Raw genomic sequence first — 26,472 nt, forward strand, 5'->3', positions numbered from 1 at the left:
GCAGACAACAAACCAAGGGAACCTGTGGAGTTACTGTAGAGATCCGTGGATGCAATGCAGCAGCTGGGAAGTGCCAGCACTGTGCCCTGCTCCGGAGGCTGGAGGGAAGGCTGGGGCTGGCAAAGCAGGTCCAAGACCTCCTGCTCTTGCTTTCCCCCTCGGTGCTGATTTACTGTGTCAGCACAAGACGGATTCTGGTGGGCTGCAGCTTGGCCTGAACTGCTGGCAATCCCTCACGCGCAGCGCTTCCAGAGCGTTTTCCTGACTTGCTTCCTAGCTGGAGGAAAGTGAGGAACGAAAGCCACAGCACATCTGTATGTGTTTACCAGTGAAGTTACGTGTTCTGTAAATAGGAGAGGATATTATTTTTTCCATACTAATCCATACTAAATCCAAATTAACATGATAGCAGCTCCTGATGATTTATGTTGTTATAGTAAATAACAGCAACTGCACGGCACTTAGCTGATGATTAATGATCCTTATTTACTGTGTGCTCAGCTCAGGTCTGCAGTTTACACTTGCAAACATCAAAGGAGAGTTCAGCTTTCCTTCCCTCCTGTATTTTGAGGCCACGTTGTAAATCCTGTACCAGCAGCCTTGGCAGCTGCATTTTAATCCGCAAATGGGATTGCCATAAACTTCCCGAAGAAACAACGGTCTGAGCCGTGGGAGCTGTTTCTCTCTGGCCTGGGAGCAGGTCTGGCTCCTCCAGCCTCTGCAGGGAAGAGAGCCAAACCGTGGTAGTAGACAACACCATGGCACCCTCCCCTCTGGGTTATCAGAGCCTGTCACTCAAATGTACCGTGCTGCGAGCACAGCCCCTATTTTCGTGCTCTGGTTTTCCTCCTCTTGATCCACCTGGGGGAAGCAGGGTGGCTTGTGAGCTCCTCTGCCCTCCCACAGCCGGTGCACATCCCCAGCCCTGCAGCCACACTGCCCCATCCTGCCGCTGGGACTCCCCAGCCCTGAGCCATCCAAACCTTTTGGACAGGCTCCTTTTTCCTACCCCTCTCTGCAAACAGGCCAACCTTCCCAGGGGGTGGGAAAGCCCTGGCACAGCCCCTCCTATTTTCACTAGATTGGTGCTGAGCACCTCTGCACGTCCAGCCTGGGTGGATGAGAAAGCAGCGTCCCACATCCTAAGGTGATTTCAAGGACTTGTATAACCACACAGGCTGGAGTGCTCCCTTACACAGCCCAAGCCAGCCCACCCCATAATTCCTGCTTGAGCCACAGCTCAGGAATGCCAAAGGGGTGGGAAGCAACAGCAGCTTTGATTAATCAGGATGAGGCTGGTGAGGAATACAGAAACTTAGCAGTCCAGGGGGAACACTTGCCTCTCCCGTTTCACTTGATGGGACAAGTGGTGCTGTATTATTCACAGGGGCACTATATTAGCATCATACGTGATCTGATTTCAAGCCCTGAAGTCACCCTGTGTGGGATATTCACAGTGGAAAAATGACCCCTTGTAACATCAAGACTCTCCAAGGGAGCTGTGAAGGCTTCTTGGTCTCATGGGTCACTGATATTCACCCAGTTAATGACATTTTCCTGTAGGCCAGCAGAGCCGTGTGGTTCTGGCACACGGGATTTCTGGAACAGTTGCAATATGAACTCGGGCTGAAGCTGCATCCCTCTGCTCTGCTGCCTCCACTGTCAGGAAAGGCAGGGCAGCAGGCATGGAGCAAACAATCCAGCTCCTCCTCCAACATCTCCATGCCCTGCAGGCGTCTGGGGGCCCAGCCCTAGCTCCAGGACCTTTAAAGGTGGCACACGCTTGTACACTGCCTGGTCTTCAGCCCAAATCCTCGCAGCGAAGGTGCCCATTGCTGCAATGTCATGGCGTTCCCTAATCCTGCCCGATTTCACACATCCCAGCTTACGACCCAGCCCTGAGGAGCAGGAGGCTCCCTCACAAGGCAGCCAGGGTGGTTTGTAACAAACATCCCAGCTTTGCCTCTGCTGCCATCCGCCGATGCGCGGCAAAGAGGTGATGGGGGGAAGAAAGCCCCTTGCCGAGTCTGTAATGAGGATGGTTGAATGCTGACCTGCAGAAAGCAGAGAGAGGAGAGGCCTCACTGTATGTTCACACAAGGTGTTACGGCAGCGATCCCCAGGAGGAATCACTCCCTTCGCGACGCTGCGCTCCTCAGAGAGGCTTTGATAATTCCTGGGGATGCTCCGGAGGCTCATAAAAAACTGAATAAAGGAGTCAGGCTGAGCAATGGCTCTTCCTCTTTACGGCAAGCCCGGAGCTGCCCTTGTCTGGCTGATCAGGTATGGCTCTGATTGCCCAGGTTCCTGGAGCAGAACGGACTCAGCAGCACCGCAGCTGCTTTGCGGTGATGGATGGGAATGATTATAATTGTTAATCTGATTAAGCCCATGCTCTCGACTTTTGCTCGTTTTAGTCACAACCAAGGTACTTAAGGAAACACTCGAGGAGGAGCACGTGAAGGTGGATAAAGCTCCTGTTTCCGTGCCCTCTCAGCATTATCCCAGGGCTTGATGTGGTGCAAGTTGATGTGAGTTTGCATTGAAATGGGGTGCCTGGGTTATCGACACACACCAGCCCCCAGGCTTCCTGGTACAATGGGCAAAGGAGAGTCTCCTTCGGCTTTATTTTCTCTCTTTGACAGGATTTTAAATAAGAATCTGGGGGAGCAAGGTGTGGTTGCACAGCCTGCTGCTGTCCAGAGAGGCCTGACTACGGGGACTTTGACAGGGACTTCACCTAAGGCTCCAGACCAAGGACCAGACTCCAGACTGGCTGCTTTGGGGCTGGCATTATGCTCAAGGTTAAAGGTGGGGGGGTATTTTGAGTTCTTGTACCTCATGTAACTCCACAGAGATGGCTGAGGGACAGCTAGACGTGCTCTGGTGTTTTTAGCAATTCTTAATGTTAATTGCTAATTTTTAAATGAGTTTTCTTATCAAAGTCAACTCCAATGCTTTAACTTTCACGGTTCTTGGAGGCAGGGTACATTATGGCACTGCAAGAGGGAAATGCCACGTACAAAAAAGCCTGAAAAACTCTTACTTTTTAGAAGCGCCTGGATCTTAATTGTTTTCCAGCAATTGTCTGTTGGAGAAAACCCCTCTTACAAAGCTGAACAAGGCTTCTGCATTTCTCCCCTGCCTTGCTCCCAGGCCAGGCTGGGCCACCCTAGGGGCTCTTTCGCAGGGGAGGAGCAGGCCACTGTTGGTGATGAAAACCCACCTGTATCTCCTCTGGGATCTCACTGATAGGGGTCACCAGGCAGGCTTCGGCTGTGTGCTGCTGGCCCTCTCAGCACCTGTCTGTTTGAAACTGCGCTGGAGTAATTAAAGGTACGCTACTAATTGGATGCACAGCCCTAAGGGGACTCCTTTAATTGCATTTCAGTCTGGTTGGTATCATTTTAACTTAAATTCATTGCTGTCTTGTGCAGGAATAACCCAGCTGGGTCTGGTTATGGTGAGGCAGATCATCCTGCTTCCTCCTCCCTGTCACAGGCTAGATGTGCTTCAATCTGTTTGTCTCTGGCTGGGAAATAGGCAGTGCACACCCAGGCAGAGGGCTGGGCAAAAACCCTTCCCCTGACAACCAGGACATGGAGAGTAGAGCGCTGAGAGTTCACCTTGACCTGCTACTGGAGGTAAGAGCCGCAGTCTTCACCTGGATTTCATCTCATGTGCGTTACATAAATTGTTGTGGCCGTCCTTTGTTCTTTCCTTTGTCAGTGAAGACCTGAACTCTTTCCAAGAGATGCTTCATTTCCGCCCAACTTGCTGGTCTAGTGAAAGACTCACTGCTTCACACCAAAGCACCTCCATTCCTCTCGAGGCTGGGGAGAAGGTGGGGTTGTTTCTTTGAGCCTTTCAGCTCATGGGAGCGCTGCCATTTCCCTGTCTCACCCCTCAGGATTGCTCTCCCTGGAGAAGGCCTCTTTTCCAGAAGGGTCTTTCAGCAGCATTGAGCAATGAAGTGGGGGCTGCATCCCCCAGGATGAGCAGGTGGGAGAGGGAACTGGGTCCAAGTGTTGCTCCATGGGTTGCAGGCACAAGGGTCTGTGTTCTTCATCTCAGGCTCAGCCAGTGGCACTCTTCCGTTCCAGCACGTGCCACCATGCAGGTGCTGCAGGACTGCACCGTGACATGGGGCAGCCTCCAGCCCCAAAACTCTGACACGCCCTGGGGTGATCTTGTGCATTCTACAGATACTTTGAGGAGTCAGGTCTGGCCTAAAATGGGCTGCACTCCCCATTCTGCTCCCTGCTTCCCAGTGCTGTGTATGTGAGCAGCATGAGGAGCAGAGCCAACAGCAAGAGCTGGCTGTGTCCCTTACTAATGTTGTTCTTATTATTTTAGTGCCATCTTCCTTCTTTCCATCCTCTCCCTAAACAACTAAATTAATTAGAGTGATTTTTTTTTTTTTAAATTTAAATACTGCTGTGGAATAATAATTCTGGTGAATTCAATTTTTTTTTTGTCATTCCCCACTGCTGCTTTTCTGTGTTGCGCTCGCTTTTAATATGCTGTTGATGCTTTGTTAGAGCTGTGCACGATCACAGCTGTTGTCCACAAATAAAAAAAAAAAAAAAGGAGGAAAATCATGCTATGTGCTGTTGCCATCCAAAACCCATTTTTCTTTCTCCACCAGCTCACAAAATAACCCTTCCCCTATTAACTGAAGGGAAAGGTATTTTTCTTGGCTTGTAAAAAGCCACAAAGCCTCACAGCAGCTTCACTGAAGCTGCAGCAGTGGAAGGAAGCTGCAGCTCCTACAACAGGTCAAGCCCCATCCTGAGCCTGATACGAGGATGGATCCCACAAATTCTGTATCCCAGGAGTGACTCCTCACAGGCTGCAGGTCTGTGGCCACCATCAGCTCCTAAGCTTTAGTAGTCACTGAATTTGGTTTACCTGGATGCGCTCGCCTGAGCTGTAAACATGTTTTCTGAACTGACCCAGTAACAAAACCACTCCTGCAGCTCTCCTGAAAGGACCAAAAAATCCCATTAGAGACCTTGAATTTATATTTACAATATTTTAGTTTAACACTGGCTCCTCAGAACAGTTTTCCCCAGCCCCCACCAGACCCTTTCTGACCCTGTAAATCCGGCCCTTGGTGGCTGTTTGCACCGAGAGCAAGGATCGGGCCGGAGCAGCACCGTGCTCTCATCAGCAGCACAAAGTGATAAACAAAGGAGAGCCACGATGGAGATTCTGTCTCCAAGTCCACGAGTCTAACTACAAACCCGACTTCAGTCATCCGCACAGTGCACACGACCAGTTGTGAGATTCCTCCCCGAGCCGCTGCCCCGGCCCTGCTCAGCGGCTGCCTCTGCCGCGTGCGCGCCACGTGCCGGAGCATTTCCCACGAAGCCGCTCCCAACTGACGCCGCGGGCGTGACCGCTGGGAGCACACGGCTGCCTCCAGCACGCTCTGTGGGTGCTGAGGTGACCCTGCATTGGAGGAGCAAGAGGAAGAGCTTGTTTCTGGGCTCCCGGAGAGGGGATGTGCCGTGGAACACGGCGCTCCAGGGGCAGCGGTCTCAGCTCCCCGCTCGGGCCAGAGGAAGGAGGCAGCTTGGTGGCTCATTTTGAAAGCAGAGTCACGTAAAGCCACATTTCCAAGGGGATCCAGAGAGGGCTGGCAGTGGGGAGTGCCCAGCATTACACCCACAGGGGAGGATGGGGGAGGGACCCCATCCTTCCGCTGCCCTGCAGACCCTGCTCAAAACCTTTCAGATTCTCACCAGTGGTTTCTCACTCTGTGCTCCGTATTCCTGGGCACCCCTGGAACCTCCTCAGGGGCACAAGGGTGATGGGAGGCGTGTGAAAAACCCTGGTTTTTCTGAGTTTTTTAAAGCCTTTTGATTGTTCATAAAAATGGAGTCAGACCTTTTAGCTACTGTACAATATTAGGAGCAGTTTCTACCTTTTTCCCACATACGTAACATAAACAAACCCTTTGTTTTTCATTCTCTGTCCTTTGTTTGCATATTTCTAACCTGAAAACAATTGTAACTGACGGCTGGTCTGGCCACTTGGCTGAGAGGTGAAAACTCCAGAAGCCAATCTTCAGCCAGACCCACAAATGTATAAAAAGTAAGAAATAAACAGGCAGAGGGCTCTCCGCTTTGGCTCAGCCTTGAGCTCTCTCGGAGGAACAACTCTGCCCTGCGAAATTTCTCATCTACATGTGATTGCTTTGCGTATCACAGTCACAGGCATGGAGCTGGTATTGAGGCAGGAGAGCACTGGCTTCCAAGCTTTTTGCCTCGGAATTGAGCTTGGAGCATGTCCTACCTCCGAAAGGGATGGGATGAGTCTGAGGCTCCGCAGGGAACGGGGTCGTTTGTAATGTGGTAATTCAGCCCCTGGTGACGTTACATACAACCTCCCTGCCAGATGCTTCCAGCCCCAAACGGCTGTAACAGCTTCTCCATGGGCCTCAGTTAAATTCCCCCCGGTCTATAAACCCTGCCTTGCTTGGACCAACACCCACAGAGTTGATTGCAGTAGCAGATGGTTGATTTTTACCTGCGAGTGAGAACGGGGAGCGTAGATCACGGCCGTGACACATTTCACATGGAGCAGATGTTTCTATTAATGCCAGAACTGGGTGGAAATTCAAAGGATGCTTTTTGCTTCTTTTTCTTCCCCCTCAAAACTCTGTTTAACACAATTAAATTGCAACTTTCTGAAGTATTCCAATGAATCACTTCCTTTTTTTTTTTTTTTTTTCTTGTTTGATTAGTAGGCTCCAAAGGGACAAAAGAATAGTTTTGTATCAGTCTCCCTCAATTACATGTAAAGTACATCTGGACAGAGTCTGAAGATCCATCTTTTGCTGGCAGTTGCAAAGCCACCAACGTAATAAAATAATGCTCTGATTGGTATTACAAGGCTGCATTTAAATCATTGGCATTCATGCTCCGAGTCCTTTGCAGGGAGCACAAGCCCTCCATTAGAGAAAAGCTTAATTTTATACTGTGATCTGTGTAAGATGTGCAATGAAAATTAGAAAAAAAGAGCTTTTGCAGAGCCAGAGACATAATAATAGAAGCTACAATGGATGTCTGGGCAGCTTTTTCAGTTACTTATAAACTGCAGGTGTCAAATGCATTCTGGAAAGAAGCTGAGTCCCAGTTTTAATTACAGTCAGCAGGTTGAGGCATAATTCAAAGCTTCATAGTACTTTCAATCCATAATAAAACTCCTCCTGCTATCAGTAAGAAGTTTACACCAAGACCAGGGAAAAGATGTCACCTCCTTGCAGCAGCTAAACCTTGAACTCCAGCATCCCACTGCATATCAAGGCTGCTTGGGATTTTACAAAGTACCTACTCTTAGCACAATTATCACGGCAAAGCTTGGCATCACATAGGAGCTGAACTAGTCAGACTCACCGTGAGGGTAACAAAGATATGCTGCTGCAGCTTTCATCAAAGGTTCCTTTGACTCAGATTAGTTTGGGGGAAGGAAAAAAAGAAAAAAAAAAAAAGGTAAAAGAAACCACCTGGCTGGAATTATGCGGGTGAAGCCAGGTAAGTTGTATGGGCCACCCCAGGCCTCCCAAGGTAAGGCTTTATCTGCAATCTGTTTTACCAGCAACTGCAAGTTTATTGAGCTCAGAGTTTAAGTTCATTTTGTGCTTGAAGGTACATCAATGCCCTGACCCAAACCAGAGTCCTTGGGGCCTTATGCTGATACAATATAATAAAGAATCGTATTAACTATGCTATGAATCATTCAGGGGGAAGAGAGCAGGATGTGTGTGGTGGTGTGCTGAACTCAGCTGCTGGGGGCTGCTCTCAGAAGTGGGCAGAGCACTCCCTTAAAGGCAGCAGGCAGAGTCTTTGAAGCAGGAGCTAATGATGCCTTATTATGTGGGAAAACGCAGCTCCAGAGTCAGGGGCAGCCAGCACGTGGGGTTGAGGAGGAAAATCACTGGAGAGGACACAGAGAGGCAAAGCTGCTGGAGATGGAGGCTTTAGGAGCAAGGGGAATGCTCCTTGCTTCTGCTGTGCTCAGGGAAATACAATCTTATGAAGAAAAGAGCTTCCTCCTGTCAGAGCATTCAGCCAAGAGAGCTGCCCTGTACCGCTGCTTGGCTATAGCAGAGCAGCCCTGAACTCCAGGCAGAAGCAGAAAGGGGCTCGTGGGGGAATCATCTTTCACTGGGGACCAAGAGCCAGGAACTGCCTGGGGCTGGAGGACTCACTCAAGGAATTACACACAGCTGGAATAAACTACAGGAAGAAACCAAAACCACCGGAAGCACTAACTGATAAAATAGTTATATTTGTGCTGACATAACCAGATAAGCTCTGTGTCATCACCAAAGATGGCCCCAGCAGTGGCCTTGGTGACTGTCAGTACGAAACACCGGCAGCCTCACAACCCCCCGAGAGGAGGGGCAAGGCCACCAGCCCCATGTCCGCTGTCAAACCTGAGCCACTTCCACTCAGTCACCCAGGAACTGTGCTGCTGAGCAGGGAGGGGAGCCTGGGCTTTCCTCTGTGGCCGTGGGGCTGCCTTGTGATCAAACACCCTGCACTGCCCACAGCTCCTCTGCTCCATCACGGCACGAGCAGCAGGTGATGCTGTCTAAATCCTCACAGCCATTGCAGTGATCGTAAAACAAGAACTGGGGGGGAGAGGGGGAAAGAACCTGCGGAAATCTGATTTGTAACCAAGTGCCAGTGTCAAACACCTACCACGCTCCTAGTGACGTTAATTAAGTGCACATCAGAAAACAAACTACTTTAAGAAAATGGGACTGCTTATCCCCATCACCCTAAAATCACTGAAAACAGGGTTGGAGGGGCTGTCAGGTCTTTTCCCCAGCTTCTATGATGCTGTGTGGGTGGATCCCTTCAATAGATGGAGCCGATGGTGCTGGCTTGGCTGCTCGTGTCAGAGCTGTCCAGCGCTGCGTCAGGACCCGCGTCCGCGCCGTCAGGATCTGCTTGGTCTTTAGCAAAGTTGATGAAAACCTGGAAGTTTAAAGGAAAACGCTCGGTATGTGGCAGCATAAATAATTTATGATGGGAATGAATATATAAAAGGCATGGCTGTTCATTTGACTGTGAGCCTGGAGATGGATTCATGCTGAATTTGAGAACTGCAAATGCTTCTGTGGGCTCATGTAAATAAATGGAGGTGCACTCCCGTACTGCAGAATCCACAGCGGGGATCCAAAGGCAGGCATCCCTGCATGGAACCTCCCTGTCCTGCAGCTCAGGTTCCCGAAGCAGCAGCGAGGCAACGCCCGTGCAGTGGTGCATTTCGATGGCACTGTCACACCGTGCCATTATCGCTTCAGAAACCCATCTGTCTCTGTGTAATTGACATCTGTGCACGCACAACCACGGAGTGTAGAGAGAGCTGTGTAAAATCCCACCTAACAGCCTTCCTTTCAACAGCAGCTAATGAATACAGAAAGGACTCTTACCACAACACTCCCTGCAAGCACATTTGCATATTCACAATTCCAGGCTGTCCTCCCACAGAACTGGAGCTGGGGCTTCCTGCGCTTTGCCTGCCTGTTTCTCTCACAGCCACTGGAACTCCACTCTCTCACAGTGAGAAACTCCACTCCCAGACTGCTGTGTCACAGTCCACAGCACTGCAGGGCTGCAGCTCTGTCCTCTCTCTGGGACAAACCTAACATGCTGATGCTCAACAGGGTGACTTCCTCTGGACAGTGCTCATGGCAATCCCTTCAGCTGATGTGCTCCCTACGAGATTCTGTTGCCACTGGGAATGTTCTTCCAAGAGAAAATGGAACGAACCCCAAAGCTAAGTTTGGAGTAACGCTAAATGAACTTCCAACCCCAAAAGTGAAATTAAGCGTATTTTCAGTACCGGTGGAAAGCCTAGCCCTGGACTTGAGGGTGATTCATAGTCCTGCCCTTCACCCACACCCACGAGGCTCCTGAAATCAGCAGTGACAGAGGGAAGAACAGATCCTTTATGCTCCAGGCAGCTTTCTGTGTGTTTCCCCAGCTCCAGCAGTGGTACCTGGAGGCAGCAGTGCTGATAAAGTACCCCCAGGAGGAATATAGATGGAAATCCCTTTCAAACCGTAGTCTATTGTGTGCAGCAGTCCATTATGTGTAACCATCAGTCTGCTCCCCTGTTAGCAGTTTTAAATGGATGGCCTCACATTTTAATTCCTTACCTCCTCCAACGTTGTCTGACTCACAGAGAAGTGCCTGATGTTGAAGGCTGCTTTGTTGCCTTCCAGGAGATCAAATATGTTGGCCACCCCTCCCGCAGAGACTGGGACATGGTACTCCACCATCTTGAAATGCCGATCCTGTGGGGACAGGGGTGGTGGGGGAGAGCCAGGAGCCAGCAGATCCAACAGCTGGACCTTGGCAGGATGAAGGGGCAGGGGCTGTGGTGTCTTCTGAACGTTACTGTCTGGTAGGGAGCGGTGTTTTCCCACTGGGAGTTCTTGTGGGGTTTGTCACCGGGGGAGCACAACTAAACTGCAAGGCTGGAAGCTCCAGGGTGGCCACAGCATTCTCCAGCTCCAGGTGTGCAGTTTTGATTCATGCAGAGATGGGGTTACAGACAATGGATGGGATTTGTGACTGAGAGATTTGCTCTGTTGTTACAATCACTCAGTTACTGGAAGTACCTCATTACCCACTGAACCTAAAGGGGGTTTCCACCCATTCCCGGCTTCAGTGGGAAGGGCATTCCCAGGGCAGAGGGTCACCTGCCTTACAGGGGCACTGCTGCTGTTTGGCTGATGTTACTTCAGCCCCCAGGGACTGGAGTGCTCCAGCCCTCGGACAATGTAGCTGAAAGCAGTGACAAGTGTGACTCTGAGAGCTCAGACCTGTGTGCACAAGATGTGCACCTTGCAAGGATCCTCTTGGTCAGTTTGACGGGATTTTTAAGGCCCCTGCTGAAAGCGTCGTCCCTGCTTACCTTCAGGCACGTGTTTGGGAAGTGAGACTTCATGAACTCTGTCAGCGTCTCAGTGCAAACTGTGCTGCTGTTTAAGTGCATCTTCACAGTGAATCCTCTTCCAAATCTAGGGGATAAAGAAAATCACAATTAACACTGTAGAAGAGAGAAAAACAGATGAAGAAACTCCTTTGGGAGTGCTGCACAGCCTCGTTGGGGAAATCTAATCCAGGCACGGTGCAGCTTGAATGGGGTCAGCGTTGTTAACCTGCAGTGAAACTTAGTAAGGAGCCAAGCTATTGTTATTACTAATAGAACCTAAGCTCAACCCTAATATGCATTTCTCACTTGCAGCAGTGAACAGATTACTTTGGGGGACACGTTCTGGGAAGAGAGGCTGTGAGGGAGTAGAAAGTGCATTAGTTAACGTAGAATTTCAGTGGTGTCTAAGGGACATGAACCAGGTAAAGTCATTGTTTTGATAAGACAGGTCTCATGTTATGAGCACTCAGAGCTGTAGGTCAGTAACTCACGAGGCTGCTCAGTAAAAGTGAAATAGGTTCATTTTACTGACCTGCTCTTGATGTGCTGCAAAGAGCCAATGCATTGGAAACTCCCGTTCACCATGATGGCCAGCCTGGTACAGAGGGCTTCACACTCCTCCATGCTGCAAAGCCAACCAAGAAACTCCAGTAACTCATTGAGAAGGTATAAAAACATGGTTAAGTACCTGGAGAACATCACTGATCTTCCCTAAAGTGTTGTGGGTCTCTGTGCCACAACGAACGCCCAAGCCTGTCACAGCTCGGTGCCCTGAAATGGTTCCAGGACCAGAGAGGAGTGTGAGGGATGGGTCTCTGCACACCTCTGCTGACCCCAAAAAGGGAGGCAGGGCAGCCCAGCCCTACCTGTGGGATGTGAGTATCACCGAGCATTTGTTCTGCACTTCCTCACTGATGATTTTCCAAAGGTGGCGTTTGGCGTTCGGGTCCATTCCAGAGCTCGGCTCGTCCTGTTGGGAAAGACAGGACTGAATGGAAATGTGCACTCCAAAAGTAAACAAGCCTGGGCTCAGGCAGCAATGAGAACAGAGGGAATTCCTCCCTCCTTCTATTTTTATTGAGATTGTTTTGTATTGGGATTTTTGATCAAAGCACCGAGAGCACTGGCAGGTGGTCAGAAGTAAAGGCAGCAGTGCTGGGCTTGACAGAAGCTGGGACAAGGGATATTTATGTCCACCAGGTATCCAGCTTAATGTTGGGAATCCTGCTCACAGAGCTCTGCACACATACAGTACACAGCAAGGGGGAAAACTGCACAAAAAGGTGTTTTAGCAATGGGGAAAGCCCGTGGAAGAACTAGAAATTCAGAGTGAAAGACAAGACAGGAAGCCAAACCTAGAAAAGCAGAAAACCTAGAAAATGACGTTCTAATCCTGAGGGAAGTGGCTACTCTGCTCTCCTACAGTTTTGGCGCCTTGGATGCTGCTTTTCTTGCAAGGCTGTGCAGGTTAAGTCGATAGAAATACAAAACAAGATAAAGCTGGGAAGTAGCAGAGTTTAACTGGCAAATATACGGTCTATTTTTGACCTCTGGAAGATGCTGCCAGAGAAACTGAAAGACTTGCCACTCTCTTACACCCTCAAAGAAACTGTGGGTGTTTGCTGGAACCTGAATTTTCCTGTGGTGGTTTCTGTTGCCAGGCCAAGCACGGGCACATGGGGAGTGTCCCTTAAGCTGTGACCGAGGAGGTTTTGTGAGACTGTCCAGGTTCTCCTGCCAGCCCAAGGACCTGCTCCTCTTCCCCCAACCAGACCCCCATTTCTCACCAGCAGCAGGATGGATGGATTGCCAATGAGAGCCAGAGCAGTTGACAATTTCCTGTTGGTGCCATAGCTGCACATAGAGGTGACTCTGTCCTTGTAGGCCATCAGGTTCAGCCGGTGGAGGAGCTGGAGTACAACCTAGGGAGCGAGAGTTCTGCTTCCACAACACGTCCAGGCCATGGATTACCACACATGCACCTACTGGAAGACTGATTTACAGGCTCCAAATGACAGAAATGCTGCGAGTCCAACCCCTTGTTACTCACTCCCTTGATGTCCCCCTCCGGGATGCCGTGCAGCCGAGCGTAGTAGTACATGTGCTCTTCCACGGTCAGCAGATCATCCAAGGCATCTTCTTGAGGACAATAGCCAAAGAGTGACCAGTGGGCCTCGCTGATGTCATTCAAGGACCTGTGGGAGGAGGTTGGCACATCACTGTGAGCACACTGAACTGCCATCGCACTTTGGAATTGAATGGGAGGGAGAAAACCCCTGTCTCCTACTCCCTACCCCCTTCCCCAACCCTTGAAGGAAAATCTGCAGAGCTCCAGCTTTCAGGTCTCCAGTTCTGCAGAGGCTGTGTTTCCAGTACGTAGCTCTCCAGCTACTGCCAGCACCTCAGGTGGCGCAGCTGCCACCAAGCCTACACCTCCTAAAGAAAGCTTTGAGGTGAGCCCTACTGGTCTCCAGGTCTGGCTTAGAAGTGGGATCACACTGCTGAGGATCTGAGCCTGATCCCATTTGCAATGGACTGAAGTGGAACAAACAAACACCTGAGCAGCCAAATGCAACCCCCTAGGAAGCAACCACGCCACCTTCAAAGGATGAATTCCCCGCCTTATTTATTTTTGCTCTTGTTTGAATGTTTTATTTCAGACTTTTACATTTCTTTTCTTTTGCCACCCAGCCTTAAAAACTGCTCTCAGGTTGATTTGCTACCCCAGAAATCATATCCTCCATACCCAGAATGATCCTGGACCCGCAGCCTTCCGCTGGACGCTCCGATGTCCCCTGTCAGCATCTTAAAGATTGTTGTCTTTCCAGCCCCGTTCACACCCAGCAAGCCAAAGCACTGGGAAAGGAAAGCCAAGATGTAAGCGTGCTGTATTTGGAATGCAGAAATATTGCTCCCAGATGGGTGCTCAGTGCACCTTGCCCCTCTTTCTCCGGCCCCTTGAGCAGGATGAATTCCCAGAGGAGCTAAGAGCATCCCAGTGTTCTAATGGGTTTGTTATGGTGCAATATAATCCAGCTTGTGTTAGGACGTTTTGTTTAACATGGCAAAGAACCACGGATGTGTCTCCAGTAGGAGACACTTTTCCTGTGAGGAATCTTTTTCTGATTCCTTTTCCTGCAAGGTGCATTTCTGCAGGAGCTCAGGCCAAACCCACGTGGACTCATTTGTGCAAAGCCTCCCCTTGGCAGAGACAGAGCTGCTCAAGGGAATGGGGTGAGTGAGGTTTGGGCTGGCACTGGTTAAAACCTCGATCAACACAAGGGTTTTGTCACACAGTGTCACCAAAGCACTGCCTTAATAAGATGAAGAACTGTCTCCCTGCAGTGTAGCTCCCGTATCTCATGGCAAAACCCACATTGTATTGCTCAGGCTGGAGACGGGCAGTCGTGTGTTGCATCAGCCATCACCATTGTACTGAAAATTACTGTTATTTTGCCATCATTAGCACAGAGCAGCTGATGTGAAAGTCCTTCTGTGCTGGGGATGCACAGCAATCCATGGCTCTTCCCCACCCTGATCTGTAGAGGAACAGGAGCTGTGCACAGCCTGCAGTGCAGGGCCACAGCTTTTGCTGACGGGTGGGGAACAGTGCCCAAAATCCCACCAGCATCATGTGAATTTTACTAAAAGTCAGAGAACTCAATGCCAGTCCTGGCTTAGAAAAAATCCTCTGCCATAAGGAGTAGCACAGTGTCCATGTGGGGATACTGTCCTCTCATCTCAGAGGGACCCAGGCAATTAAAATAAACCCGGTGCCAAGGATTAATTCCAAGCTTCCCCACAGGTCGGGTGCACAGCCTGAGAATCTGGTCTCCAGTTTCCTCTGGATCTCAGAGGTGCTCTGTGTACCCCTGTCTTTTCACTTCTCAGGGAGGCAACTGCACTGACATGACCACAGGACGTTTTTTTCTTTGGAGTTAATTTTAGACCCTGATTCATGAAACTGTGTGTTCAGCTGAAGTGATTTGTCTTCCCCTGATGGGGAAACACAAGCAGATAAGCCTGACTCACCATCTCCCACACAGTTCAGGTGAGTAATTTCAGCAGGACACGTTCTGCTGTCGCCGTCTTCATTTACCACCTCGTGATCCCCAGTGACCCCCCCGCCCCAAGACTGCATGATACAAACAGAGCATGCATATTTTGCTCTGAATAGAGCTCCATCAATTCCCAGCCACTTTGCCTCTTTCTAGGCCCTTCAAACTGTCATTTGATGCCCCAAATCTACCAGGAGCCTTTTGTCACTGCTGTAACCCCAAGAATCAATAAATGAGGCAAAGAAAGGAGGAGGCCAGAGCAGAACAAACCATTATGGAAGGTGACAGTGACACGGCAAGGTGCCCACAGCCTTCTCTCTTCACTCACCTCCCCAGCAGGGATCCCAAGGCTGATGTTTTTCACAGCTGTGATGCGTTTGTGAGGGAGGTGGTAGATCTTGGTGAGGTTCTGGAGCTGCACCACGTCGAAGTCAGCTTTGCCAGACTCCACCCGGCTCCTCTCTGCCTGGACATCGCCGTCCTCCACGGCTGCAGGTGGCAGAAGGGAGGCTTTGCCATGGACTCTGTCAAACAGGAACCTGGGCAGGGCAGAGAGGGAATTACCCTCCAGCAACAGCCACAGTGGGGACAGATCCCAGGGAGCCTCCTTGAGATCCCAGGGCATGCACACAACGCTCAGATACGCAGCTTCTATTCTCTCCCGACATTTGCTCCACCCAGTGTTCTCTTCCTGTCTGGCTTTTCCCACTGTTTTTCAGCAAATAATCTGGGCTGGAGCTGGTCCTGCCTTGTGGACACACTCCTAATGCAGGTGACAGGAATGTTCTCACTCCTCTCTGTGTGCACCCAGGGCAGAGGAGATGGGGAGAGGAGACAGAGGAGGCTCCCAGTGGAGTTACCGCCCTCACCAAGAGCTGAGCATCCACCCACCCAACGCCGAGGCCAGGGCTGCAGTGCCAGCCAGCACCGACGACCAGGGCACTCTGTAAACTGCACCTCCGCTAGATAAAACTCTAATTACCGGGACTTGGGCCAGACAAAACTTACTCCACGTTCCCAAACTGTCCTGGAAATTTATGGGCTTCATAATTGACACTGCTGGGGCGGGAGCCCAGGTTGAAACTGCGGAGCTGCGGCCGGGGCCGTTCCCAGCGCGAGGCTCCAGCTGTCACTTACTCCAGCACATTGTTCCAGACTCTCTGAACCATCCTGTCGTGAACCGTGAGACGAATGGCGAAGAACACGGTGCCCTGGATGAACATGGCCAGCAGCTTGGACGTGGTCTTGTCCAGCTCAAAGGTTTTGTCAGGATAGTCCACTCCATAGGCTTTTAAGAAGCCCAGCAGCGCCTGATCCTGTGACAGTTCAATCAAGCCATAGCCAAAGCAAAATTGTGGGAACAGAAGGAACACGTGCCTTAAATTTTCAGCAAGATCGTGCAAGCCCTGGAAAAAAACCAAAGAGCAGCACAGTCAGTCACTGCTTTTATCCACAGAATAAATTCATAGGTTTTACTGTGGGACTGAAGTGTAACAATTACACTGGGATTTGCCTGTGTCTCAGAGCTGAGATAAATTGAGAGCAAAGAGCTCTGCAGACAGCTCGTTTCACAGGCACAAGGTCATAAAAGTCAACAGGCAGCTTGGAGGTTGTGATCACCCAGAGTGAACAGCAGCCAGTTCCCAGGATGGTCCCTGCTGCTGCTCCAGCACCCAGAGCCCGCCCATGAGCCAGAGCTCAGTCCTGCCACTGTGCCCCCCTAATCTGTCCAGCACAGCCTGCTCCCCTGGAGCACTGCCCTGTCTGTTTTCCTTGGACAAACATCTCCACAAAACAAAAGATTTGGCTTTTCTAGACATAGAAGAGCTTTTCCAGCTAATTCGCAGCAGAGCTGCCCAGTGCAGTCTCACAGTAAGGAGCTCTGGTACATTTCTAGCAGAAGAAAGGATTAGTGCACAAAGCAAACTGGAGAGGCACTAAATTAGCATGGAAGGGAACTGACTCCCTGCCACTGGGGCACAGAGAGATGAAAGGTGATCATAATTGCATATCCCTAAAATCCAAGGGGTTGCTGAATAAACTCTGTCCAGACAGAGAGAAGAATCCAACCCAGCTATTGTCCTTTCCCCCCATAAAAATAGAAATCTAAGTGTAAGGTGTGCATTCTATCCCAGCCAGTCCCAGGGAGATCTCAGAGGGCTTTACTTTAGGGAATCATCACTGTCTCTGGGTTGTTTTTCATCCTCGCAGGGATGAAAATTACGGACTGAAATGACAGACAGCTGGTGCTGGGTTCGCTGCAGCACGTGCCAGACTCAGGGCAGTGACATGCAGCTGTCACTCCCCATAGCTCATTCTGTGAGAACTCAGGAACGGTTTGAAGTCCATCAAGCATCTCCAGCCACCTCCTGCCCTCCATCTTCCATCACCAGGGTGGTTCTAAAGAGAATCCTCATTTTTCTCCCCCACTTTTCACATTCTCCCTCTGTCACCATCACTTCCTTGTCTGCTGGGAGCGCAGATTTACAGACAAGCAAGATCCTCATGTGACTGTGTCCTGTCTGTAGGGAAGCCCGTGAGATCCTGGGACTGCGTCCAGCTGCTATGGACCCGATCAAAGGCACCAAGGCCACAAGAAGCCTCCAGCTGTGTCACCACAGGCTCAGGACTCGTGGGGCTCCTACCTGGTCCGTGGCCTTTTCCTGGGAGAGCAGGAACACAACCGAGTGAGTGATGATGGTGTTGATGCCGAAGAACAAGTTGACACAGACGTAAACGATGAAGGCCATGCCTGTTTCCTTGAAAAACCCAGCCAGCAGGTACATCCAAGAGAATGATGCATAGCTACAAATACCAACAGCGCAGAGAAAACCATGGTAACTCAAAGGCTACTTTGAAAACAAACCACTGAAGACATCAGACGACGCAGAATCGTTGGATGGCTTGAGTTGGAAGAGAGCTTAAAGCCCATCCAGTTGCACCCCCTGCCATGGGCAGGGACACCTGCCACTACATCAGGTTGCTCCGAGCCCTGTCCAAGCTGGCTTTGAACACTTCCAGAGTGGGAACACAACGGTTCTGTTCTGGCATGTAACTACATTTCCACATTACAGAGCTTAAAGAAAGGAAAAATGCCTTTGTGTCTGTCAGAATTTGGAGGAAAGGTTTATGATACATACTTTGAACATGGAACCCCACCTGAAAACAAACAGGCCAGGCCTGGAGGGTTCAAAGCCAGGAAGAGTTTGTCTAAGTTTTCCAGAATCGTGCTGCTGCTGTTTATTTTGCTCTCTGATATTAAAACGCTCTTGAACTTTGCAAGAGGTCAGCAAGCATTTGCTTACGGCTTGGGCTGTTGCTGAGACCTTGAATATTTCCATATCCTCACGTAGGGTTTGCTTTGAATAAAGCAGGAATGACAACAGTCCTTCACATCCCTGCTGCTGGAAGGAGCAACTTAAGTCATGTGAAGGGCACGCTGAAGAGAAAAGCACACGTATTCCCCCCCTGGATCTCAGACTGCTGCAGCCTGCAAGATCCAGTTCCTTACCCTGTGCAGTGATATTTAAATAACAAAGCTCCACACTTACCCAAACAGTAACAGCAGAAGAAATACTGCCACTAAGTTACTGTTGTTGCAGAAAGCTGGGATCTGGAAGGCTGAAATAACTCCTACGGAGAGTCCAATGGGGACCATAAAAAGTACCTGCAAAATGATATTAAAAAGATGTTACTAGGACAACAGTTCTGAAACACCTTCCTACAGCAATACAGAAGAAACAATGCCAGGACTGAATCTGGTCCTACAAATGCAGCTTGGTTTTTCTCAAGGGAAACCAAACACAGGTGGGCTCTCAGCTCCCCCCAGATGAATTCCCACAAAGCTTCTTCGAATAGGCAAAGCCTCAGCATTGAGGACTGTGGGCAGAAAGTACCTTAAAAAAGGTTGTGAATGAAAAATACCCCTCTGGGTTTTCTGCTAGCCTTGCAGTCAGACCACTTCATTGTGCCCTGTAAATCTAGTCTTTACAGTGTTGAGTCGAGCCAGAGACCTCCCAAACGTCTGCCTGGAAAGCTTCCTCTCTTCCCCAGCTTTGGGATTCAGCAGAATTTACTGCCAGGGACACACTGAGAAATATCAAGTTGCCGAGAGCTCTGGATTAGTTTCAGCCCGCTGAATACCGACTGTGCAGGGACTCTGGGGATTTTTCCTCAGGCTGATTTACAAATATGCAGTGCTGGAGAGAGGGCAGGCAGGCACAGGTCTGCTGCACCCTCCCTGCTGTGCTGCAGCTCGGGCTGCACTGCCGAGCCAGCCTGGGGCCACGCTGCCTTGGGATGATCCCCGCTCCTGCAGGGCAGGGATCCTTGTGCTGCTGCCTTGGCATCCTTTCTCCTGCAGGGCAGGGATCCTTGTGCTGCTGCCTTGGTGTGATCCCTCCTCCTGCAGGGCAGGGATCCTTGTGCTGCTGCCTTGGTGTGATCCCTCCTCCTGCAGGGCAGGGATCCTTGTGCTGCTACCTTGGTGTGATCCCTCCTCCTGCAGGGCAGGGATCCTTGTGCTGCTGCCTTTGTGTGATCCCTCCTCCTGCAGGGCAGGGATCCTTGTGCTGCTGCCTTTGTGTGATCCCTCCTCCTGCAGGGCAGGGATCCTTGTGCTGCTGCTTTGGGATGATCCCCGCTCCTGCAGGGCAGGGATCCTTGTGCTGCTGCCTTGGTGTGATCCCTTCTCCTGCAGGGCAGGGATCCTTGTGCTGCTGCCTTTGTGTGATCCCTCCTCCTGCAGGGCAGGGATCCTTGTGCTGCTGCCTTGGGATGATCCCTCCTCCTGCAGGGCAGGGATCCTTGTGCTGCTGCCTTGGGATGATCCCTCCTCCTGCAGGGCAGGGATCCTTGTGCTGCTGCTTTGGGATCCTTTCTCCTGCAGGGCAGGGATCCTTGTGCTGCTGCCTTGGCATCCTTTCTCCTGCAGGGCAGGGATCCTTGTGCTGCTACCTTGGCATCCTTTCTCCTGCAGGGCAGGGATCCTTGTGCTGCTGCCTTGGTGTGATCCCTCCTCCTGCAGGGCAGGGATCCTTGTGCTGCTGCCTGCACTCATCAGCCCCTCCTGCCAGGCACTTCTGGTTCACATTCCCCACGGGATCGCAGCCCTTAGTCCTCCCTGCACCACAGAGGTCAGCCAAATGCCCTTGAAGATTTCCTGTCTTCAGGAACAGATGGAATCCCTGGGATTTTAGGCACCTGCTAAATCTGTATCAACAGAACTTTGCGGGCTAGGTGGAGCTGGTCAGCCCAGCTGGCAGAGCCCAGGCTCAGGAGCTGATCTTAGCTGCACTGCCCATTCCCTGTGTGAGGGTCTGACACCCTGCACCACAGGGAATGCAGAAGACACAAAACACTTCAGCCCACAGACACTCCAAACATTTTTCCTCTTGGCCCAGCAATGCTTTCCACCAGTGCCATTAACCCCCTGCACCTGCACACCTGTGCCAGGGAATGCAGCACAGTGCTGGGAGCTCAGCAAGGTACATCAGTGCAGCACTGGGAAAAGGAACTGCTCAGGCCCTGCATTTGTAACTTTCCTTGGCTTAAAAACTTTATAACACAGACAGCACTCAAGCCAGAGATGGGTTTTTGCCCAGCAGGGTTGTGTCAGCCGTGGGATGCCTGCTGCTGTCCCAGCCAGGGCTCCCAGACTGGCTGTAGCCTCGAGCTCCAAAGCCTCACCCCAGATCTGTGGGTGGCAGCAGATCCAGCCCTGCAAGCTGTCAGAGGAGCAGCTGGCTGCAGGAATGGAGCTCAAGCTGCAGCCTGCTCCGTGCTGCTCCTGTATAAAAGTGCCGGGTGTTTTACACACGCTCCAGAGAGCAGGAATGCCTTTGCTGAGCAGAATCCAGTGCTGCAGTTCACGTTCCATCATCCCCAATGCCTTGGAGAACAATTACTACACGACACTCTTGGTAGCAATAAGAGGAAGTCTAGGCAACCAGCTTTAAATAAAGAACTTCTTTCCCCCCGTGCTGTGTAATGCTTCCCCTGGTACATTTAAGCGATGTGAATTATTCACCAGATCATAAACGAAGTTGGTCACCCAGTAGGTTGTCATCCCAATGCCTGAAATGTGCTGCAGCTGCTTGGCTTTGGTCTGGTGCTCTTTCACCATGTAGAGCACAAAGCTTGCTGTGGTGATGGAGTAGCCCACCAAAACAGACATGGACACTATGATGTCCAGTAAGCTGTTGAGCCTGGGAGAAAAGGGAGAAAGATGCATTTGGTGAGTGAATGAAATAGCAGATTTCCCTCCCTGTGAGCCTTGGCCAGAGCTCAGAAGCAGTAAGGCCCTGGTTCTGGGACAGCAGCTTTTATAATCCTGGAATGGTTTGGGGCTGGAAGGGACCTCAAAGCCCATCCCATTCCACCCCCTGCCATGGACAGGGACACCTTCCACTATCCCAGGCTGCTCCAAGCCCCATCCAATCTGGCCTTGGACACTGCCAGGGATCCAGGGCTCACCACCCTCACAGAGGAGAATTTCCTCCTTTCTTTGCTCCCTTTGCCATGATGCCCAGCAAAAGGGACTCACAGCACTGAGCTGTAGTGCTGGACCCCAGCAGGGAGTGGAAGGGCCAAAAGGAAAATCATGTTATTGCTGTTGTTGTAATTACTATTATTATGATGCCCAAGCACACAAATGTGTGAGGCTGTAACTGTGACCTCCAGATCTCCATGAGATCCTGCAAAAAAGGCCCCTCACAGGAATCCCCAGCTCTGGTGGCAAGTAGGACACCATTCAAGCAGAGAGGCAGTGAACACAAGCAGGAACAGTTTCATCACATAGAGAAAGATACCCAGTAATTTAGGGTGGGTTATGGTTTCCAATAAGTTGGTTTGCCCCTTTTAAAGCTAAAAAATTCAGGCATCAGCCAAATGAATCTTCTTACATTACTTGTTCTTGACTCTGTCCTCCAGGATATGGGTGAGCTGATAAGAAAATACCTATGGGGAAAAAAAAATAAATTTAAAATGTCTCCAAATTAAAGCTTCCTTCACCAGCTCCTAATATTGACAATAATATAGAAAATTGAGAGAGAAGAAAAGCAGATCAAAAGTGTGTTTCTGTTCTGTCATCTCTGTGTGATCTTGGGCAGAATTTTGAGCATTTTGTTTTTTCCCAGGAATTCACTTGGCAGCACAGCAGCTCTGAAATTCAATCCCTAGGCCTGGTTCCTCCATCTGTCTGGCTGCCTGCACCATTCCCTTCCCACTCCTCAAATCAGGCACGTGCCTGTGGGTCCCTGCATGCCAGCTGACATTCCTCCCCACTGACACCTTCCAAACTGAGGAATATGTTCAGTTTAGTGATCCCACCTCGTTCCATTTGTTCTTTTACCACCAGGAACAAATCCTTCCCTGCTGCCCTTCCTCACAACTGCTACCTGCCTGTGGTAAATGTCTTCCTCCATATGGGATCTGTGGAGGTGGGAGCAGAAACCCAGGTAAGCTACAGGACACTTCTGCCCCCCATGTGGCACTGAGTTAATTCTGAACTATTCTGTCTTAAGAAGCTAGAGAAAAAACAAACAAACAAACAAACAACCTTTTGCTCAAAGTTACTAGCAAAAATCTAATTACCACACTGGTAAGTCCCCTGTGATGTTAAAAAAAAAAAAAAAAAATCCATTAAAATGGGTTTGTATCAGGCCCAAACTGCAACTGAGAAATTCCCTGCTTATGTGCAGGTATCTTCAGATGTGGTTTTAGCACTCCTTCTCCAAGGAGAACACCCAGCCCAAAATACACTGGTGCTGCTCACCACAGTGCTGTTGCCATGTCTGGAGGCAATTTGTGCCCACAAAAGCAAAAGGAAGAACACAGAGGTGCTCTGGTGGGCCAGTTCCAACCTCCAGTGCAGGTCTCTGCCTCGGCCCCACCAGGATGACTCTAAGACTCCAGAGCTTGAGAAAGGGCTCCCATCTTTATGTGCCTAAAAATGAGGCTCTCAATTTGTACTCTGACACCTAAGTAAATGCCTCAGGGGGTGCTGGGCGACCTCCAGCTGCTCTTAAATCCAGACATTTTCTAGACCACGCCACCTGTGGAATTTAAACTCCTCACAGCCAGGTGCCAGGCCTTAGGAATGATGTGATTAAGAGCTATTCTGGGTAATTTTCCCTAGGAATGGGCAGTCTGACAGGGGGACCAGAAGGGAGGAGCCTCAGGGTTTAGCTGACCAAATGCCATACAGAGCAAGTGGATTTGAAAGGGAGGATTTAATCAGAAATTAATTTTGGAGAAAAAAACCCCAAAAAAACCAACCAAACCTCAGTCTTGTCATTAGTGAGAGAAATGGGATTAAACTCTTGGACTGCTGATAAAGCCATACAAGCAGCCAGGGAATGTTTCCCTTCTCCAAAAGGGAGAGAGAGAAAGATAGATACCGTCTGTCTAATCTGTTAATACTTCACTATAAAGCCATTTTCCTTTACTGGAGCTTAGGCTAGAAGTCAAAATTTCCATTTCAATGCTTCCTCCTTTTTTGTTAGCTGGGATTGAGAGGAGAGAAAGCACAATATACGTAAGTCAAAAGCTATTATGACTTGCTTAGTGACAGGGTAAAAAGCTTTTTATGTATCTTTTTAGAATACATACTCAGTCTAAGTCAAACCTCTGAAGCAGGACTGGCACCTCTTTCTGACTGCTGAAGTGACAACACCCTTTTATCTGGCCATTTCAATGGTTCTTAAACCGTCATTTATTTGTCACAACAACAACTCGAGGAGCTGCCAGGAGCGTGCCCCACGGAACGTGCCTCCTGTCGTATTTCAGCCTGCATTTACTCTGCCTCAGGGGAACCAGCCTCATCCATTCATTTCATTTCTGCCCTCCTCTGGCTTGGACCATTAGTGGGAAGCAGTGAATTGTCTGTCTGGTCGTTTGCTACTAAGCATTTCTTTCCAAAAACACATAAGCAGTGGGACAGATGGAACAAAACCTGCTGCTGTTTCCCCCAGAAAATTGCTCTTTTGCTGGTATAAAACTTTCCCTGTGAAAACTTTCAGGTTGCTCACAAGAGCTCGCTGCCTTTGCTCTTGCTACAGCACGTGTTGGGAATTCAGACACAGAGCACAACTGAGCCGCTCTGGGATGTTCCTGCTGCTGGAAGAGCCTGGCTGGGTGTTCCCTCTGGGCACCTCGGTGACGTGGGAGCCGAGGGCACACTGCAAACCCCAGAGGGGACAGCCAGGGCCTGTGGGAGGGGTGGCCAGGACAAGGCTCTGGTGTGAGCTGAGCTGCCTGCGAGGGAGCCTCGGTGCAGTGGTGTGGGATGGGAAGCAGCACACGCCGGGGCCGCTGTGACCAGCTCCTGCTGCTGCTGGAACTCAGGCTGTCACACTCAAAGCTACAGGCCAGGTGCCTGCTCCCATTAGAGCTCCGTTCAGACATGTCCTGTGAGCCAAGAGACGCTGCCAGCTGTGTCTGTGTCGCCAGGGACAGCAGCTAGGCCTGGCCAGGACACGGCTGCAAGGGCACAGCCTGTCCAAGGAAGTCAGCCAGGAGGGTGTTCCCACACACACTTGCTGCTCTTGGCAGAACAGAGCCCAGAAATCTCCCTGGAAGATTTCTCAACAGAAATCCCTCCCTTGTCTCTGCACCCTGGCCCTCTCTGGAGGCAGACACCCCTACAGACAGGTTTGTGCCCACACCGCTCTGCAAGGGGTTGAACTGCCAAGGGAAAGGCAGGGTGCCCTGGTTTACCAGCGGGAATTTGGGCTGCCGCGGTGTGTTATCCAGGAGAAGCTATGAGGAGCCCAAATGGGCCATCAGCACTCCCTGGATCTGTGTGTGTCAGTGTCAGAGGAAGAACACAGCTGAAAATGATGTTTCATTTCATCCCAGCCTCCCCGCTGTCACTCAAACCCAGACACACAGATGCAGACACAGCCTGGGCTGCTCTCAGCAGAAGGGTGACATTAAAATTTCCTAATCTAACCTACCCCTGGAGATGACCTAGAGGAGCTTTTCTCTGCATAACTAACGGGCACCAGCAAGAGACAGCCCTTCCAGTGCCACGTGAGAGGCGAGAAATCAAAGAGCAACCGCTGGCATTTCTCACATGAAGCCTCTCACGAAGGAGCTGGGGTCCTCCCTGTCCAGCTCCCCTCAGCCTCTGACTAAGACAAATCAACTTGGTGATTTATTCATGCTTTTCTATTCTGTTTTGAAAGGAATTGCAGAACAGTGAATAAAGAGGTGGCCTCATTGAAGTCAAGGTAAGTGTTGTTGAATTCAGCAGAACCTGGATACCCCTCCCAAGGGGAGAAGTTATCTGCTCATGTAAAGGGACACTTACCATATCTGGAAGTCTCATTTTTTGGCAAGTTGGCTCGAAGAATGAAGTTGTTCAAGCTGTTGAGGTAGGCTGGGAGGCTGTGATAACCCTCAGGATTGTACCACACCTGCACACAATTGAGAAATTGAAACAATTTGGGAGGTTTTCCTGACAACATGTTGCTTTGTCCTGCTTCACTTGCGCTAACTACCTCAGATTTCATCCCTGCTGCTTTACAGCATTTTCACTGAGCTGAGCCAGAGAAATGGGCATATCAGAATGCACCAGCCAGCCCTCGTTATGGTACATACATCCCCTCATGAGATAAAGGTGCTACTAATTGATCTTTTCACCTCTGTATAATAAAATTATGACAGCAGAAAAATTGGCTCCTGCTAGCAAGAGAAGTGAGACCAATAAAGAAGAATGGGGAGAGGAAAGAAAATGAACTGCAAGCCATCTTTGTCATGCCAAGCTGCAGATTTCAGGGGGTTTTGCTCTCCTTTTTTGGAATATCCACGAACTAGCCATCACTTCTCCCGAGTCCCACGCTTCCCATGGCAGGATGAGCAGGTGGAGGTTGGTTACCTTAGTCAGTGTTCTGTTGGGGGGCACGGGCCTGATGTCAAACTGCAGATCTGCTGTCAAAGGCAGCCCAAAGCTCCAGCCACCATACCTGAGTGAAAACCAGAGGGAAATGCATTGCTGCCCTCATCCATGCTCTGATCCCTTGGAGGGGCCGTGCCAACATGCCCACCCAGGCAATTCCAGCCTGACTTCAGAGAGCTTATCCTAGCGTGGGGACAAGCCACCTCTCCTGTGGGAGCCTTTCTTTGGGTGGGAAAAATCCCCAGAAGCTTGGCAACATTGTCACGAAGCTGCTGAAAGCCTCCATTGAAGGAAGACCCTGGAGCAGTGTGCCTGCCGCTCCGGGGGTGATGCTGCTTCCCACCCAGGAGATGAGCAGCTCAGTTTGTCAGTGCCACACGGACACATTTCCTGCCAGCCTTAGGGGCAGGTGACCTCTGCCCCGAGCCCAGGCTGGCAGAGCCCAGCCCCAGCTCCCAGAGCCCCATGGCACAGGGAAAGGCTCAGACTCTGCCCTCCCTGGAAGGGATGTGCTCCTTCAAGGGGAGAGCACACCGAGACTCTTCAGAGAAT

The 26,472-nt window shown here is 50.5% G+C and overlaps 1 protein-coding gene across 1 annotated transcript in view; it reads right to left on the reverse strand.

The window, feature by feature from the left end:
- Positions 1 to 7,149: 7,149 nt before the first annotated feature.
- The window catches only part of ABCA12 (ATP binding cassette subfamily A member 12), a 79,202-nt gene continuing 59,879 nt past the window's right edge, over positions 7,150 to 26,472 (reverse strand). Inside the window, exons 39-54 of the mRNA XM_040070191.1 lie at positions 25,900 to 25,987; positions 25,333 to 25,438; positions 21,923 to 21,977; positions 21,049 to 21,226; positions 18,572 to 18,687; positions 17,666 to 17,825; positions 16,158 to 16,426; positions 15,349 to 15,559; positions 13,709 to 13,818; positions 13,013 to 13,157; positions 12,750 to 12,884; positions 11,829 to 11,932; positions 11,495 to 11,587; positions 10,942 to 11,047; positions 10,181 to 10,318; positions 7,150 to 8,993 (exon numbers count right to left, since the gene is read on the reverse strand). Of these exons, the coding sequence (XP_039926125.1) occupies positions 8,874 to 8,993; positions 10,181 to 10,318; positions 10,942 to 11,047; positions 11,495 to 11,587; positions 11,829 to 11,932; positions 12,750 to 12,884; positions 13,013 to 13,157; positions 13,709 to 13,818; positions 15,349 to 15,559; positions 16,158 to 16,426; positions 17,666 to 17,825; positions 18,572 to 18,687; positions 21,049 to 21,226; positions 21,923 to 21,977; positions 25,333 to 25,438; positions 25,900 to 25,987 (2,134 nt within the window). The 3' untranslated portion in view covers positions 7,150 to 8,873. The remainder of the gene's footprint in view (positions 8,994 to 10,180; positions 10,319 to 10,941; positions 11,048 to 11,494; positions 11,588 to 11,828; positions 11,933 to 12,749; positions 12,885 to 13,012; positions 13,158 to 13,708; positions 13,819 to 15,348; positions 15,560 to 16,157; positions 16,427 to 17,665; positions 17,826 to 18,571; positions 18,688 to 21,048; positions 21,227 to 21,922; positions 21,978 to 25,332; positions 25,439 to 25,899; positions 25,988 to 26,472) is intronic.

The sequence above is a fragment of the Hirundo rustica genome, chromosome 7 (assembly GCF_015227805.2).
Source record: "Hirundo rustica isolate bHirRus1 chromosome 7, bHirRus1.pri.v3, whole genome shotgun sequence".
NCBI classification, from domain to species: Eukaryota; Metazoa; Chordata; class Aves; order Passeriformes; family Hirundinidae; genus Hirundo; species Hirundo rustica.